The sequence below is a fragment of the Anopheles moucheti genome, chromosome 2 (assembly GCF_943734755.1).
Source record: "Anopheles moucheti chromosome 2, idAnoMoucSN_F20_07, whole genome shotgun sequence".
Classification (NCBI taxonomy): domain Eukaryota; kingdom Metazoa; phylum Arthropoda; class Insecta; order Diptera; family Culicidae; genus Anopheles; species Anopheles moucheti.
This window is the reverse complement of record NC_069140.1, coordinates 52,880,252-52,895,363: the sequence shown is the minus strand read 5'-3', so window position 1 is coordinate 52,895,363 and position 15,112 is coordinate 52,880,252. Positions and strand designations below refer to the sequence as shown.

The following is a 15,112-nucleotide window of genomic DNA, read 5'->3' as shown; positions in this document are numbered from 1 at the left end:
TCACAACTACCCATGTTAGTGCTTATATTTACTGCATATGTTTGAATTTCCACGGTGCGTTCCATTTGTGAGGTGATCTTTGCAACAAACTTGCAGTAGATCGTTTAAAGTACCTGCTGCGCGAATCCACTAGCTGCATCAAGATGAGAAAACGGTCAAAATCGGTACACTTTTCACTGCAAAGTAAACGTTTCCGCTCCACCGCGGCTGACGGAAAGTGTTCCACCCGGCCCACGTTGCTTGCGTTCGTGCAGGCAGCGAATTTTCACCTCGAACAATTTCCTCAAATCGGTCCACATTTCCAACTGCTGCACGCGATCGTTCTTGCTGGCCAGCAGCAGCACCCTTTCCTCCGTCAGCCGCTTTAACGTGGTTTCCTGTTCCAGAATCTGTTGCGACAGCGTTTCCTTTAGGGACACTCGTTCCCCGTTACCACCGGTGGACAGTTCTTCGTTGGCCTTCTCCAGCAGCAGCTGGGAACGTTCGTGCTCCATCTGCAGCTCTTGCCATTCCTGCTCGAGCTTGCGAATGGCGCGCTCGGCTTCCGTGATCTTCGACTGCATCGTTGCCGATTCTGCATTCAGCGTAGCGATCAGTGCATCGTAAGTCTGCAAAATAGACAGAAATTCGTTGGATTATTTCGCTTTTTTAGCACAAATTCACCAGCACAAAGATCCAATTCTGTGTTCTCCCTTTCTGCTATCCATGTGCACCTCTTGAAAGAGATTTTCGATTCCACTTTTTTCTTTTCAACCAAAGAAAGTAAACCATTTCACCTTTCCTAATCCTTTTTACTTTACTTCTAAGAACAGTCCTCTGGGTCAACACCCACGAGTGCATTATTGAATGGTGGACATTTTGCATTGTGCGAATAGGGTCGGGGTAAGGTGTAAGGAAACTGTTGCAACTTGCACAAACTTGCACCGGGCCGAAATGTCCAATTTCTACCATTCTTTCTTATTTATTTGTTCTGGGCTTATATGAAGCGTATCGTCCTTAAAAGCTATCAATCTTCACAGCAAGCTTGTTCTTCTCCCTTTTAACCATTTTTTGTTCACCATGTCCATTCAAACAACAACAAAAAAATCCCCTTTCAGAACCGTAAGATCTTTGGCCAAAAATAAAAGTCTAAAAAGCGATCGAAGAAAGATTGAGGAAACTGCAAGCTACCAATTCTGAAACGTTCCCAAACGGTTGTTTGAGAAAAAGGGACACAATTCCAACGAGCTGGCCAAAATAAAGGAGAGCATAAAACTTCATGATCCCAATGCCCAGGTAGCATACCTTCGCACCGGGTCGTTTACAGGGTTTTACACTTTACTTCAGACTGGCAGCACACATTTTTTGACACGCGGCACTCGATTTCTTGTCGCGAGCGCACATTTTTGATTGCAAGCACCGGATTTTTGATCGGGAGCATTTAATTTCAACAGCCAGACGCTTGAAAGCTTTTCGGCCGCATGTTTATAACCCCCCTTGTGAAAGATTGGTTTGAGTTTGTAGCATTTGTTTATATGCAATATTGTTTGTTTTTTTAGTTACTTGATAAGTTTTGGTGCAAAATATGTTTAAAAAATTGTGAAAAGGTTTAAAAAACATGTATTGGATAACGTATTTGAAGAATTATGCCCGAATCGCTCCAATTCTATGTATGCAACAGATTTATTTAAATGTGCAGCAGTGGATTTTTGGAGATAAACCTATGTCCATAGGATTGGTTCAAAATTGTGCTAACCGACAGAATGGCGGCAGATTTCTAATCTTCTCCAGAGGTATTCACGGACATCGGTGTAATCATTTTGCGTAAACCTCATATATTCCCACGAAATACTGCTGCTGCTAACAATAGTGTTGTGTGTCATTAGACAGGTACGTAACTGTTCGTCCGAAATTCTCTAACTCACCCACGATCTTGTTTACAGGTATCACACAGGTATCACAACGTGTTACACATTAGGAACACATTTAGAGCTACGCAAACAAATTAATTGGAAGCACACAGTGAACCTAAAGAAAATTAATACGATTTCAAGCTATGCATTTCTTAATATTTAATGGTGTTATAAGCTCAATAAACTTTATTAAATCCTCGATTGATGTTTAGCATTTCTGCAATATCTTTGCCGGATGCACCATTTTCGTACGCTGTAACAACACGGTTTCGATCTTCGTCAGATGTAGTTTTGTTACGGCGTCGAGTACAGCCTCCGATGTATCCAAGTTTGCTGTAGGATTATCATGAACAGAATTATCTCCTTGTTGTATTGCAAGGATAAAATACACAGTACCTCTTTGAAATGCGTAGCTCTAAATGTGTTCCTAATGTGTAACACGTTGTGATACCTGTGTGATACCTGTAAACAAGATCGTGGGTGAGTTAGAGAATTTCGGACGAACAGTTACGTACCTGTCTAATGACACACAACACTATTGTTAGCAGCAGCAGTATTTCGTGGGAATATATGAGGTTTACGCAAAATGATTACACCGATGTCCGTGAATACCTCTGGAGAAGATTAGAAATCTGCCGCCATTCTGTCGGTTAGCACAATTTTGAACCAATCCTATGGACATAGGTTTATCTCCAAAAATCCACTGCTGCACATTTAAATAAATCTGTTGCATACATAGAATTGGAGCGATTCGGGCATAATTCTTCAAATACGTTATCCAATACATGTTTTTTAAACCTTTTCACAATTTTTTAAACATATTTTGCACCAAAACTTATCAAGTAACTAAAAAAACAAACAATATTGCATATAAACAAATGCTACAAACTCAAACCAATCTTTCACAAGGGGGGTTATAAACATGCGGCCGAAAAGCTTTCAAGCGTCTGGCTGTTGAAATTAAATGCTCCCGATCAAAAATCCGGTGCTTGCAATCAAAAATGTGCGCTCGCGACAAGAAATCGAGTGCCGCGTGTCAAAAAATGTGTGCTGCCAGTCTGAAGTAAAGTGTAAAACCCTGTATGTTTTATTTCACTTTGTTGTCTATCCTACGCCGGTAAAAGAACTTTGATACTTTTCCTATGCAGAGGTACGGAAGGTTCCTTAAAAAAATTATCTCAGGCACAATTTTAAACGAAGAAAATCCCAACTACGCTACAGAGACCATGTGTTTAAAGTTATGTTTTACACTGAACAACTAAATCAAATCTTTTCTTTCCATACATTACTTAACCTGCTTGTTATAAAAAAAAATTGTAAAATTGATAACGTATCAAATAATACAGTTTTTTTTTGCTCCATATTTATTTCTACCTCAATTGTAAAAAGTTAACCCAACCCACCGGTGCCAGAGCTCAAGAAAAGTCCAGTACCTGGCAATTTTGTTGCGCGTACCAAAGAATTCTAACAGACAAATGCCAAAGCAACGACCAAAGAGAGTGTGGTAATTGGTTTCACACACACACACACACACACATCTTACCTACCCGAGAGTTACGAAACCCGAAAGAAATAAAAGACGAAACAGGCAAATTCAACCAAAAACCCCGACCCACGTCCTTGGGCTTTTCACAAACTTTAATGAGCGAAGATGGTTTTGCCCGTATATGCTCTGGCACACGTCGTTTACTGGGAAGCACACCTGCGATATTTCGTGGCTACCTCGATCGCAGTTTGTCAATCTTAGCCAATATATCGAGAGACGATCGGGTCGCATGATCCCGCAATAAATATCACAATCTGTGTATGCCCGGTGAGCCACCGGACACCGGTGGCTGCTCAGTGGTAGAGCAGCGGCAGCACTACAATCCCCCGGAACGTATCGATCTTGACGCCCTTCGATAGAATATCACCCGCGTTCAGCACACAGACGTCGGACAGTCCGGATACGAGCAGCAGCTTCTGCGTGGTGACGGGCGCCTGATACAGTACCGCCTGCTCCACAAATCGCCGCCCCGTAACGATGATCTCGCCCTCCTGCACACCAAACGCCTCGATCAGCATTACGCCGGTTTTCGTGATCGCACAGTTGTCCGGCTCCCGGGTGGACAGTGTAACGTGCTGATTGATCAGCAGCTCCGTACCGAAGGGGGTCGCTTCCAGCCGCGGGAACGGTTGCTTGTACTCGTTCAGCTGATTCTCCACGATGGCGCTGGTCGTGTCCTCGATCTGTGCTCCCAGCTCCTCCAGCGTGACCGACGCGTTGCTGCTGATGCCGCGCAGGATTGTGTCCAACTGGCGATCGAAGTGAAAGCCATTCATGCGACACATTGGGCCGGCCTTCATGTTCACCTCCTCGAAGTGCAGCAGATTGTGCACGTTGTAGTCGATCAGCTGCGAACCGTACAGGTTGGAGAAGTCCGCCACGAACGTATTCAGCAGCTGGCCCGCAACGAAGGTGTTACACTCGACGAAGATTTCCCCGCTGATTAGAATGCGCATGGCCAGATGGAGGTAGAGGAAGTGTACGTAATACTTGTGCGCCATATGCTTCTTCAGCACGATCGGTGAGTAGTACAGCAGAAACTGGCGCCAGTCGTACGCATCCCACCGGTCGAGCTCGTCGAGCGGTTTCGGCTTCTGGCGGAACTCGCGCGGACAGTACTTCGCCATCGCCACCAGCTTGCCCGATATGCGCTGGAGCGCCTGCTTGTTCAGCCGGTAGTCCAGCTTCCCCGTCATCCACAGGCTCATCAGCCGCTTCATGACGCCCTCGCACACCACGTACTTGTAGTCGATCATGAACTGCGACTTCAGGTCCAGGTTCAGCTCACCCAGCACCGGCACGCCGACGTGATGCCCGTTGATCAACCCGTACACGAAATCGTCATCCGTGCGCAGTGTTGCCAAATTCGCGGTGGGCGGAAAGCTCGTAATACCCTCGCTGAACTGCAGCTGGCCCTTCTGGTTGCACTTGCTGCAGCCGTACTGGGAGTTGGGCAGGGCCGTGCAGGTGATCAAGCTGTTCGCAATCGGATCGCACAGCACGGCCCGTATCGAGAGCAGGTACGGGCGTGATTCGATTTCAAACTTGCGGTTCTCCAGCTCCTTCATCTCGTCCACCAGCGGGCGCAGGATCTCGTTCGCAATGGTCGGCGTGGGGAACGCACCCTGATAAACGCCGATCACGAACGGTTCGTCCAGCTGTATGGACAGCTTACCGAGGATGATCAGATAGTGCGGCAGCTGCTGGCCGGTGCCGTCCTTTGCCTTCTCCGATTTGACCACGTAAAACGCCACATCCATGAACAGCGTCTTCATGTACCAGTGATTGCTATCGTCCACGAATCGCTGCAGGTAGTTCGTGACGGAGCGCTTGATGCCGAAACACAGATACCGCCCAACGGACATCGGAATCACGTCGAAGTTGCGGTAGGACGGTGGCGCACAATAGCTGCCCTGGTCCGACTGGGACGACACGGAAATGCTCGAGGAAGAGCTATCATTGCTGTTGCTGCTGCTGCCCGACAGTTCCAGCCCGTTATCCTTCATGATCGACAGCAGATCCTTCACCATGTCCTCGGACGGGTTGTGCTTCATGGTGAACTCTTTCAGCTGGTCGCGCAAGGTCGGTTTGTTGGGGCTGTACTCGCGGCAGGAAAACTCGATGCACTTCACCGTGTGTTTGGGCGCTTTTTTGCACCTTCCCGCATCGCGCGCCACCCTGTAGTTCGAGCAGTAGTGATACTCGGCCTTTGCTTTATTCCGCTGCAGCTCGATGATGTCGTTGCGAAAGAAACGCGTGATCGGTTTGGTGACGTTCTCGTTGAGCACGGTAAGCAGGTTCAGTTTCGCCATCTTCTTCAACGATCGATTGATCCTTCGCGGTAGCTCGTCACGCTTCATTTTGCCTAATCGCGGACTAATCCTGTACGATCCTGATGTTACGGGGTATTCTTCACTACTGCACTTCACGCTGCTACCACCTCTACGGGCACTGGTTTGGTAGTCCAGACACAGGTACACTTCACTCTGGAGCGGCAAAACATTGACTAGCTGCCGAACTTACACCAGCAGCAAACGATCCAGCATCTCGTCGAAAGGACCTGCCTCTTCGCATCTATTTTTTTTGTACCTTTTTCGCCTTTCCCACCGGTTCTATTTTCCTACCCATCGATGCAGCTCTAAAAAGGACGACCCGGACAGAGATTTCGACAGCGGATCGGGTATTATTCGATGCGTGCAGTGCACCACACGTACACCACCACGCATAGACACATCTGGTGCATCCAGCCTCTTTTTTTCTGTTTCTACTTCTAACCCCTAGCAAAGTGTCTCCCACTTCGCGCAGAAGGTTGTTCGAAGCAAAATGAAATGACAAGGCACAACAAAAAAAAAGAATCGGAACGGAACGCATTCGAAGAAATAGGATAGCAATGTACAGTTGCGTGGAACCGCACGGGATCGATTGATCTAAGAAAAAAGCCTACACACAGGAAGTCATCCGAAATGGTTTGCGCATGGGGCACCACGCACCATCAGTGCCCATCACTGTGTGGTATTCCGTGTTGATTTCGCGTGTTGTTTGAGAGCAACGCACAGGTTCAGGTACAGGCATGTTGCGAATAAACAATCTTGGTTTGGTACGAAATTAAGCCCTAGGGGTGAATGGACTAAACGTGTACCAGGCACACCCGGTAGAAACAATATTCAAACATCTATTCCCAGTAGAGATGTGCGCCCTGAGTAAGAGTGAGTGAGTGAATGAGTGAGTTGAAACCATCGAGAGAGTGAATGAATATAAATCAGCACGAAGAGTTTTTATGACTCCTTTAATCACTCTTTTGCGTTTATAATCATTCTCACTCTCTGTGCCGACTAGAAACTCACTCACTCACTTATCACTCTTTAGATTATAATCACTCTATGAGAGTGAATAAAAGAATATTATCACTCTTAAAAGATTGTAATGTGTTGTTTCTCTTGTTGGATTGTATACATTGAGTAAAACAGGAAGAATGTACAAGAGAGTGACAGTGTTTTATAATTCGTTTTGGATTCAAATCAGTGAATAGGAGTGAATAAAAGTGTTTAATCACTCCTTGTGGATTCAAATAATTCTGTACGTGTGAATATATATTAAAAATGTATAAAGAATAATTTATCACACCTACAGCATTATTTCAATCCAAAAGGAGTAATAAAACAGTTAAACAGTTAAGTTATAAAATTCACTTTTACAGTGTATATAATCTAAAGAGTGATATAACAGTTTTACTCACTCGTGAGTGAGTTTCTAGTTGACACAGAGAGTGAAAGTGAGTATAAACGCAAAAGATTGGTGAAAACATTGATGCAGTGTAATACTTTTTAATGAATCTCAAAAAAGTGAGTAAAGGTTTCAAATCTTTAAACCCACTCTTTGATTCTGATTCAAATCATTGAAAAGAATGATCTCATCTCTTATTCCCAGTGACGATGTACAGGCAGTCAACAAGATACGCTACTATAGAGGACCCGCTCTAAACTCCGCGTATCTCGAATTTCCGCGTAATTCGAAGCCGGGAGTTAAATCGTTTATACTTTAAAGTTGACTTCCTTCTTTACTCTCAAATATCTTCAGCAAACTAGGCGACTTTTTGAAAGAATTCATTAAATTAAAACAACTGTTTTATATGAAAAAGGAAGGTATTTTCTACCAATATTGTACATGTAATTCGAGTTACGCGAAAATTCGAGTTACACAATTATCTCTGAAACGCATTAACGCTCTGAAACTCGGAAAAAGCCTGTATCTCCGAACCGCGTACCTCGGAGACTGCCTGTACACACATTTCTAGTAATACAACGCTGAAATAGCAACGAATCAATTCACCCTAATCATCATTTGCATTACGGTTTTAAACTCAAACATTTACAGGCACATGATTTCGCTCGACCTTGGACAGGTGTCGAAGCCATAAAATGCAACCATTTGTCACGGGGTCCATAAATTTCTCCATTTACACCGGTGCGGTGCGACAGGTAGCGCACCCCACGGGTTGGGGGAAGCAAACATTGTAAAACATTAAAGCGAAACGCAGCACAGCAAAGTGCGTCAACCTACCTGCTTTTTGGAGTCCATTTCGTCTTTCAGCTCGATGACACGTTCCCGCAGTGGCCGTAGCTGCTGCGAAAGTGGCGTGACGCGTTCACGGGCGGCCCCGACAGCCCTTTGAAGGCCATCGACGAGCCGCGCCAACTCCGTCATGCCCCGTCCGGTGATGGGCGATTCCGTGCGACGGCCACCAACGTCCGCATCATCGCCCCCGTCTGAGGCCGCGTTCGGTCCAACCGAGGACACGTCATCGTCCGTCATCTGCGACAGTGTCGTCGATAGGGAAGGGTCCTGCGATTTTAGGTTCTCGAGCGTTTGCGTTAAATCGTGCACCTCCGCCTTGACTGCGGCCAGTTCCGCGCGCTGCTGCTTGTACACGTTGCTCTTGGCGCGCAGCGTACTGACGAACTGCTTCAGATCTTCGCCACGCAGTATCACTTCCCCGACCGTTTCCTGCAGCTGGCGTTGCCGGTCCTGCAGCTGGCGCTCCACCTCGCGCAGCTCTTTCGTCATCTGGTCGAGCTGTTCCGCGGCGGCTTCCTTGTTCCGTGCCACCATTGCGGCCTGCTGCCGGAACGGACCGAGCGTGTCGTTCTGGGTGCTGTACTCAGCGAGACGCACCTCAACCAGCCGCTGAATGTCTCGGTTCATCTCGTCAACGCGTTGCTGCAGCTCCTGCAGATCGCCCCGGCTTATGGTCGGCTCGTCGATCACCTCCTGCAGCGTTTGCACCTCGGACCGGCGCTGCTGCAACTCCTGGGGCAGCTTCTGCTGCACCATAAACTCCAGCACCTGCGTTTCCTCGATGATACTCTCCATCAGATTCTGTGGCGTCGCGCCCTGCACGGACATCTTCGCATTGTGTAGATCCTTCTGCAGCCGCTCGTGCACCATGGTCGCACGGTTTAGGCCCTGCCGTTGCTCGTCGATCTGCTGCAGCAGCTCCTTCTGGCGCTCCTTCTCGATGCGCAGGCTGTTGGCCGCCTCCAGCAGCAGCTCCTGCTGAGGCACCTTATCCAGCCGGGCCTGCGTGCGCTCGATGCGCTTTTTCACATTCTCGATCTCGGTCTCGATCGCGCTAATGTCGTTGCGAAGCTCGCGCGTCTGCGTACCCTCGTGCACCGACTGCTCGTACGCCCGGTGGGCATCCTTGAAGTCGTTCATCGTCTCCAGATACTGCGCCCAAAGGCTGCCCAGTTCCGGCATCGACATCGCCTCCGGCGGCAGTTCCAGTGGAATCAAAAATCTTAAACAGAGTAATAACAAAAAATGGATGAAACCATCACCGGAAAGCAAAACAAAAACAAACCCCACTCGAACGCAAGCCGCAGCATCGCAGAGAACGAACGGGAAACGTGCTACTTACTTGGCCAAATATGCGGCCTTCTTAACCCTCTCACGGTTCTCGAACATCCAGCGAAGGATCGGATGGATGAGCTTCTTCTCGCCCCGCACCATTCCGCGCCGGAACGCGCCCGGATCGTCGATGTCCTCCGCCGGCCGGTACTGCACCTTCCGCAGGGCCTCCATCACGTGCGCGTTCGTGTCCTCCGGGTCGTTCTCCCGCACGTCCAACCTCTCGATGGCACCGAACGCGTGAAACACATCCGTCAACACCTGCAGCAACGATTCCGGCGACAGCGAGTCGAACGTTATCAGATTGTAATCCGTCTCGAGCAGCTTGTTCAGCTCGATGACAATTAACTTTAAACCTTCCGTCATGACTACGGTTCCAATGCGTATTATGCGTGGGAATTATCACAAACTGCGCTTAGTTGTCACTGATACACCACGACCCGAAAAGGTGCCGAAAAAACGACTGTCACAACCGCGGCACCACACACAGCGCGCAATGGCGGTTCGGTTGAGCGGGGGTTTGTTGTGTGATGTTTGTTTATTCCCGGTCGCGTTCCCATAGCAACGGACCGTGCGGTTGTCATTCATCGACGGCACAACAAAAACGCCACACCAAACGGCCATCGCGCACTGCGATCGGGTGAGACAAACCTCATTCGCCACGTGACTGTTGGCGATTTTGCACCGCACAAGTGTTTTGCAATGAAGCAAAAAGCGAAAATTGAACACTACAAATGGATGGAGCAAGATGAACCATTCGATCGTTCGATGGGTTGCGCCAAATGACTTCCTCCCAAGGAGCAAGCAAGCCTTTACCTTGGTCGATGCATCCGACAGTAGTTAATAGCAGCGTTTGTATCGTTAGCCTTTATGCGCTCTGCACTTTTTGTCCCCTTTAGAACCTCATTTGAACGACGTACTTAGGGAAACTGAGAAAAAATGCAATGCGATATTACACATTAGTTCATTTAATGACACAAATTCTTTCATTACATTAGGAGACGTTGATGAAACGTATTACATAGTAAATATAAATACAAGATTTAGTTTAAATTTTACACTGCAGAAATAAGTGAATGGAATCGTTTATAAGCGAAATGTCGTAGAAACATTGTAGTTCTGCGATTAACAAAACAGCGAATTAAATTTTCTAGGAATTCACATCAACGATGCGTGAACGACACGCGTGACGTCGTACACCTTTTTCACAGCACAATCCTTTCCACAGTGTCGGCACCCCGCGGTGAGGATCGCTTACGTGTCGGACACTAAATTTGCATACCGTGGCGCTCCAACTACCAACTCCACCCATTTGCGAATCCTCCGGCCGACACTTCGTAATCCTTTTGTTTTGAATCACTCCCCCATTGCTTGGGCGACAAATGGTCCGAACTGGAAGGGAAATGCACCATGCAGGGATACCGAATACAAGAATAAAAAAGAAACGGCCACACCGTCGGCCGACTGATCTCTGCCGTTAAATTAATATTAATGCTCGTCACACCGGTCACTCCGACTCAGGCTGGGTGCAAAAGATACTCACCCGAGAATGCGTAATACCCGGGTGCGACCATGCATGATACGAACAGTTCAGGGGCGATGGATTTTCAATTAATAAATACCGAACCGAGCACGGTTGGTTAGCGCGTACAGGATTGTTCTGGAATTGCTAATTAATACTAGAATGAAGCACATTAATAGGACATTTACAGTGTGATACCGTTTCCACCTCAATGACATATGTTTTGCGCTACAGCGAACACATTACAGCGCTTGTATGAATAAATTGCTTATGGAATGCAAAGCAAACGAATGGTGTATGAAACACAACCAAACAAGCATTAATTTAAACAAAATTATTATTTTTTCTAAAAAGCCTCACTACTTTTCGTTCCACCCACTGTTGTCCCGGTGGATGGATTTAGCTTTCCACCTACGCTGCGTCGATCGGATTCATTCATCTCCGCAGCATCAGGATCGGGATAAAATCGATAGCCACTAGTGTACGTTGTTTTTCCAAAGTATATAAGACAGAAACGTCCTGCCAGCTAACGGAACAGTTGCAAACTACCGATAGCAGAGTGAACAGTTCTCAAGACGCACCCAGTCAAGACAGCACCAAACAAAAAAAATAACCATGTTTAGGTTTTCCTTTTTTTTCAATCTCATCTGCCTCTATCTGGCAATCAAAAGTGCGCTGAGTGTAGAAATGGATTCGAATGTAATTTTTCCCACCGCAACCAAACGATGGCCGTGAAGCTGACCGCCACTTTGCGTGGAATACTTTTCAGGATCAAAAGTTTACCGATCTGCGAACGGCCGGGCCAGAGGGTGGCGCATCCGAACCGGACACACTTCGACGGGAAGACAGTGCCGAAGGGCTCAGCAAAAGGGCTGCCGCCATGTGGTTCGGGCCGCGGCTCGGCAAGCGCACCATTGCAGCGGATTTGCACGACGATCTGGTGGAGGAGTTCGACAGTGCACCGCTCGGATACGCGGGCGAACCGCCACAGAAGCTCGCTACCGAACTCGTCCAGGGCGCACCCTACATGGTGCTGTTACTCACCGCGAAACCTCGTAAGTTTCCCCTAAACCGCTTAGCGCTGGTCGCCGAACTAAATGATCTCTACTCGCGCGCAGGCAAACCCCAGCAGATATTCTTCCACACAACTTCGCCGCGACTGGGGCGGCGGGATTCGGTCGGTGAGAATCATCAACGGCCACCGTTTGCACCACGGCTCGGACGAAATTTGCCCTTCTCGCCGCGGCTAGGACGCGCGTACAACGGTGGATATCCGTTACCGTTCCAGTTTGCGTACTGAAGCGTTACCGCAACACCAGTGACTCCTTAACGGCGTGTACCGAGGGCGCCTGACGCCAGCGGTGGAGTTTATCGGCATTAATTGAACACGAACAAAATTGGCTGGAATCCGACAAACTCCACGGTTGGCAAGGTGCCCGGACAACATGCCAAACATGAAACTCTCAAAACGAACTGTAAATGCACGCTGTATTGTAATAAAGTATTAGGAATCTCCAACTTCAACCATCAACAGACCACGCTGAGCGCCCATTCTTTCGCGCCCGACTTCCTGCTGAATGCGAAAAATTAAGATCACGTTACAAACGTACATTGGCTTTAATTTCAATTTGCATACAAATTCGTCTACACCGCCAAACAAATTGATAAATTATGTACCATCATTATTCAATCAGCAGGGCAAAACCATTACAAGACTAAACTGCACTAAATAGCTAAATCCATCCTGTTAAACACGATTGGGTTTGGGCCTGTTTGGCAACAAAATTAAATCCCGAAACCGAAAGCAGAAAACCCAAAGCAAGCGAGCAAAAGAAGAAAAAAAAAGCATCTACTAAAACCCCATTAATTGTTCTAAATTAGAATCTGTTGCCTTCCGCGTTCGAAACAACAACCGGCAGGCGGGAACCGCATTTACGTTTCGCAACGTTCGTCTTCTGGATGAATCCGCAAACTCATCGACAAAGCATATCTGCAACAAAGCAATCCGCAGCATTGTCATCGATCAATTGCACTCGGTAGTCGGTTTGTCGGTGGGTCGCCGCCGCCTGCTATGGTGCGGGTAATTATAAACCATTCGATCGGTTAGAACCAATTTATGGCAAACGTGTCGGACGTAATGAAGTGTACGAAGAGCACGGCCATACCGGCCAAACGCGGTGAAAGGACAGTAGCCACATCAGTCCCGTAGTGGCGAACATTTAATTGATTTGATGCTTCATTGGCGCAGTGTGTCGTAAAATGTAAACGAAAACTAGATTCGGTTCAGATACTAACAAACTAAATGCTCAAAAGTTAATCCACCGGCTTTTAGATGGTTCGCCAACACGGGTTGCTAATGAGGCAGCGGTATATGCAAGGAATATTTATTTTTTAATCAAAATTCTTACGTGTATTTTTAAACTATCCTAATGTATCGTTTCGTGCTGTTTATTGGCTTCTGGGCTCCCTACACTCCTTTCCAATTCGTTCATATTTTTTGCATACAATATCCTAACAATGGTACCGAACAGCCGTTTGTTTGCATTTGCAATTTATTATTATTTTTTGTATTGTTGTTATATTATTTCATTCACCAGAACAACGACGCCAGCACGATGGTGAATGGGAGGAATGGGAACGGTTTTGCAATGGAACTGTAGTAGGCCGAGAACATAAAAATCTAATACAGTAAGCGGAAGGTGCGTCATAAAACTGCTCAACCATGCCAAAAACCGTGGCCTGGCTCTTGCAGTCGACTAGCAATCAAAGATCCACAGTGGTACGCGCGCTTTACTAATATTATGTGTCTTTGTTCTATCTGCCACGGTTACCGTACTGGTTTGCCCACCACGCTCCCACCACTGTGAGCCCATCTCCATGCACAAAGCTTTATGGAACGCGCGGTGCTACAAAAATGCACCACCATGCAGAACTGATGCAAATCGAAAGGGTGCATATCAAGTGCCGCACGGGTGATTAGTGCCAACAGGCAACATAAAAACGGAATCCTTCACACCCGGGACGAACCATTCTAATCTCATACCGATCTAAAAAATAAAAAATCAAAATCAACTAAATAAAAGCGGGCTGCACCATTTTCTTCACTTCCTTAAACATCGCATTAACGATGCAGGACACTTGCCGGCCATGACCCTGAAACTATCAGAATCATAAGAGTAAAGATCGAGCGTTCGGAGCAAAACGGTTAACAACCAGTCAATGGGCTGCTGTAGTAAGTATTTTCAACGCTAATAAAGAAAACGAAAGCCGACTCCCTTTTTTTGTTTGGTTTGACCATACCTCCTAATGATCACATTTGCTTGCGAATAGAAAAGGAGACAAAATAACACCACACGGTATAGTAGCGACAACACAAAAAAATACACATACCCGAAATGCAGAAAGAATGCCCGGCAGAACGGCAGAACGGAATTTTTGAAGGACTTTTTACTCATAATCTTTTGTGGCGACTAAAAAATATATGGACAAAGATCAACACGGGGAGTGCAACAACAAACAAACCAAAAACAAAAAAGCATGCGCTACGAAACCCCGGACAAGTCGTTTTGGAAAGGAACCCACCCTACTCCCGAGCACACGCGCGCCTCGCCGTGGTCAATGTTATGCCATACCTAAAACAGCTTTGGCCAGGGTCAGTATAGAGCAAGTATTACAGGAGTTTCTAGAAAATCTTTTTTCTGAGCTCAAAATAAAAATCCCCAATTGGCATACCACTTCTGGAATGCACCTGCACCGGGCACGTTACGGCAGTTGCGGCAGAGCCCGCCATAAGGCAAGCCGAAACAATTAGCAAACTTAGCACACGAAACCAAGTGATATTTCGGAGCTTATCGCTCGAGCAAGTTCAATATCCTCCCCAAAACAAGCAGGCTGAGCGGCGATCAATCAAACTTCGATCGACTTCCTTCTCGCAGCGCTCGGGCCGAAAGGAATCGGCCGAAAATCTTGTTATCCTCAACGACGTTAACGTTGTCCCTCTACTAGCTTTAGCTATGCCGGCCCCGAAACGGGTTCCAATCCGGACACGCATTGAAATTTATGGTTAGTAATAGTTTCCTTTCGCCCAAGTCCCTCTATCTTGCCGCCATCTTTTTTTTTTCCCCGCACAAGGATTCGCAAGCGGTGTGCAAAACAAAATAACAACAGCAAAAAACAACACCAGCACGGCACGTGCCCATGATTAACATTTTGACCATTACTTGGGTGGATTAATGGATTGAAACC

General features: G+C 47.0%; 2 protein-coding genes across 2 annotated transcripts; one reads left to right on the top strand and one right to left on the bottom strand.

Annotated features, from left to right (window-relative positions):
• Positions 1-2: 2 nt before the first annotated feature.
• LOC128299524 (intraflagellar transport protein 81 homolog) lies at positions 3-9,711 on the bottom strand. Its single transcript, XM_053035517.1, has 3 exons — positions 9,356-9,711; positions 7,999-9,235; positions 3-608 (listed from the first exon to the last, which is right to left on the bottom strand). Exons 1-3 carry the CDS (start codon positions 9,709-9,711, stop codon positions 174-176), a joined length of 2,028 nt encoding a protein of 675 aa, XP_052891477.1. The 3' UTR covers positions 3-173.
• Positions 9,712-11,479: 1,768 nt separating this feature from the next.
• On the top strand, positions 11,480-12,348 carry LOC128299526 (PBAN-type neuropeptides). Its single transcript, XM_053035520.1, has 3 exons — positions 11,480-11,566; positions 11,637-11,922; positions 11,986-12,348. Exons 1-3 carry the CDS (start codon positions 11,483-11,485, stop codon positions 12,165-12,167), a joined length of 552 nt encoding a protein of 183 aa, XP_052891480.1. The 5' UTR covers positions 11,480-11,482; the 3' UTR covers positions 12,168-12,348.
• The last annotated feature ends 2,764 nt before the right edge of the window (positions 12,349-15,112 follow it).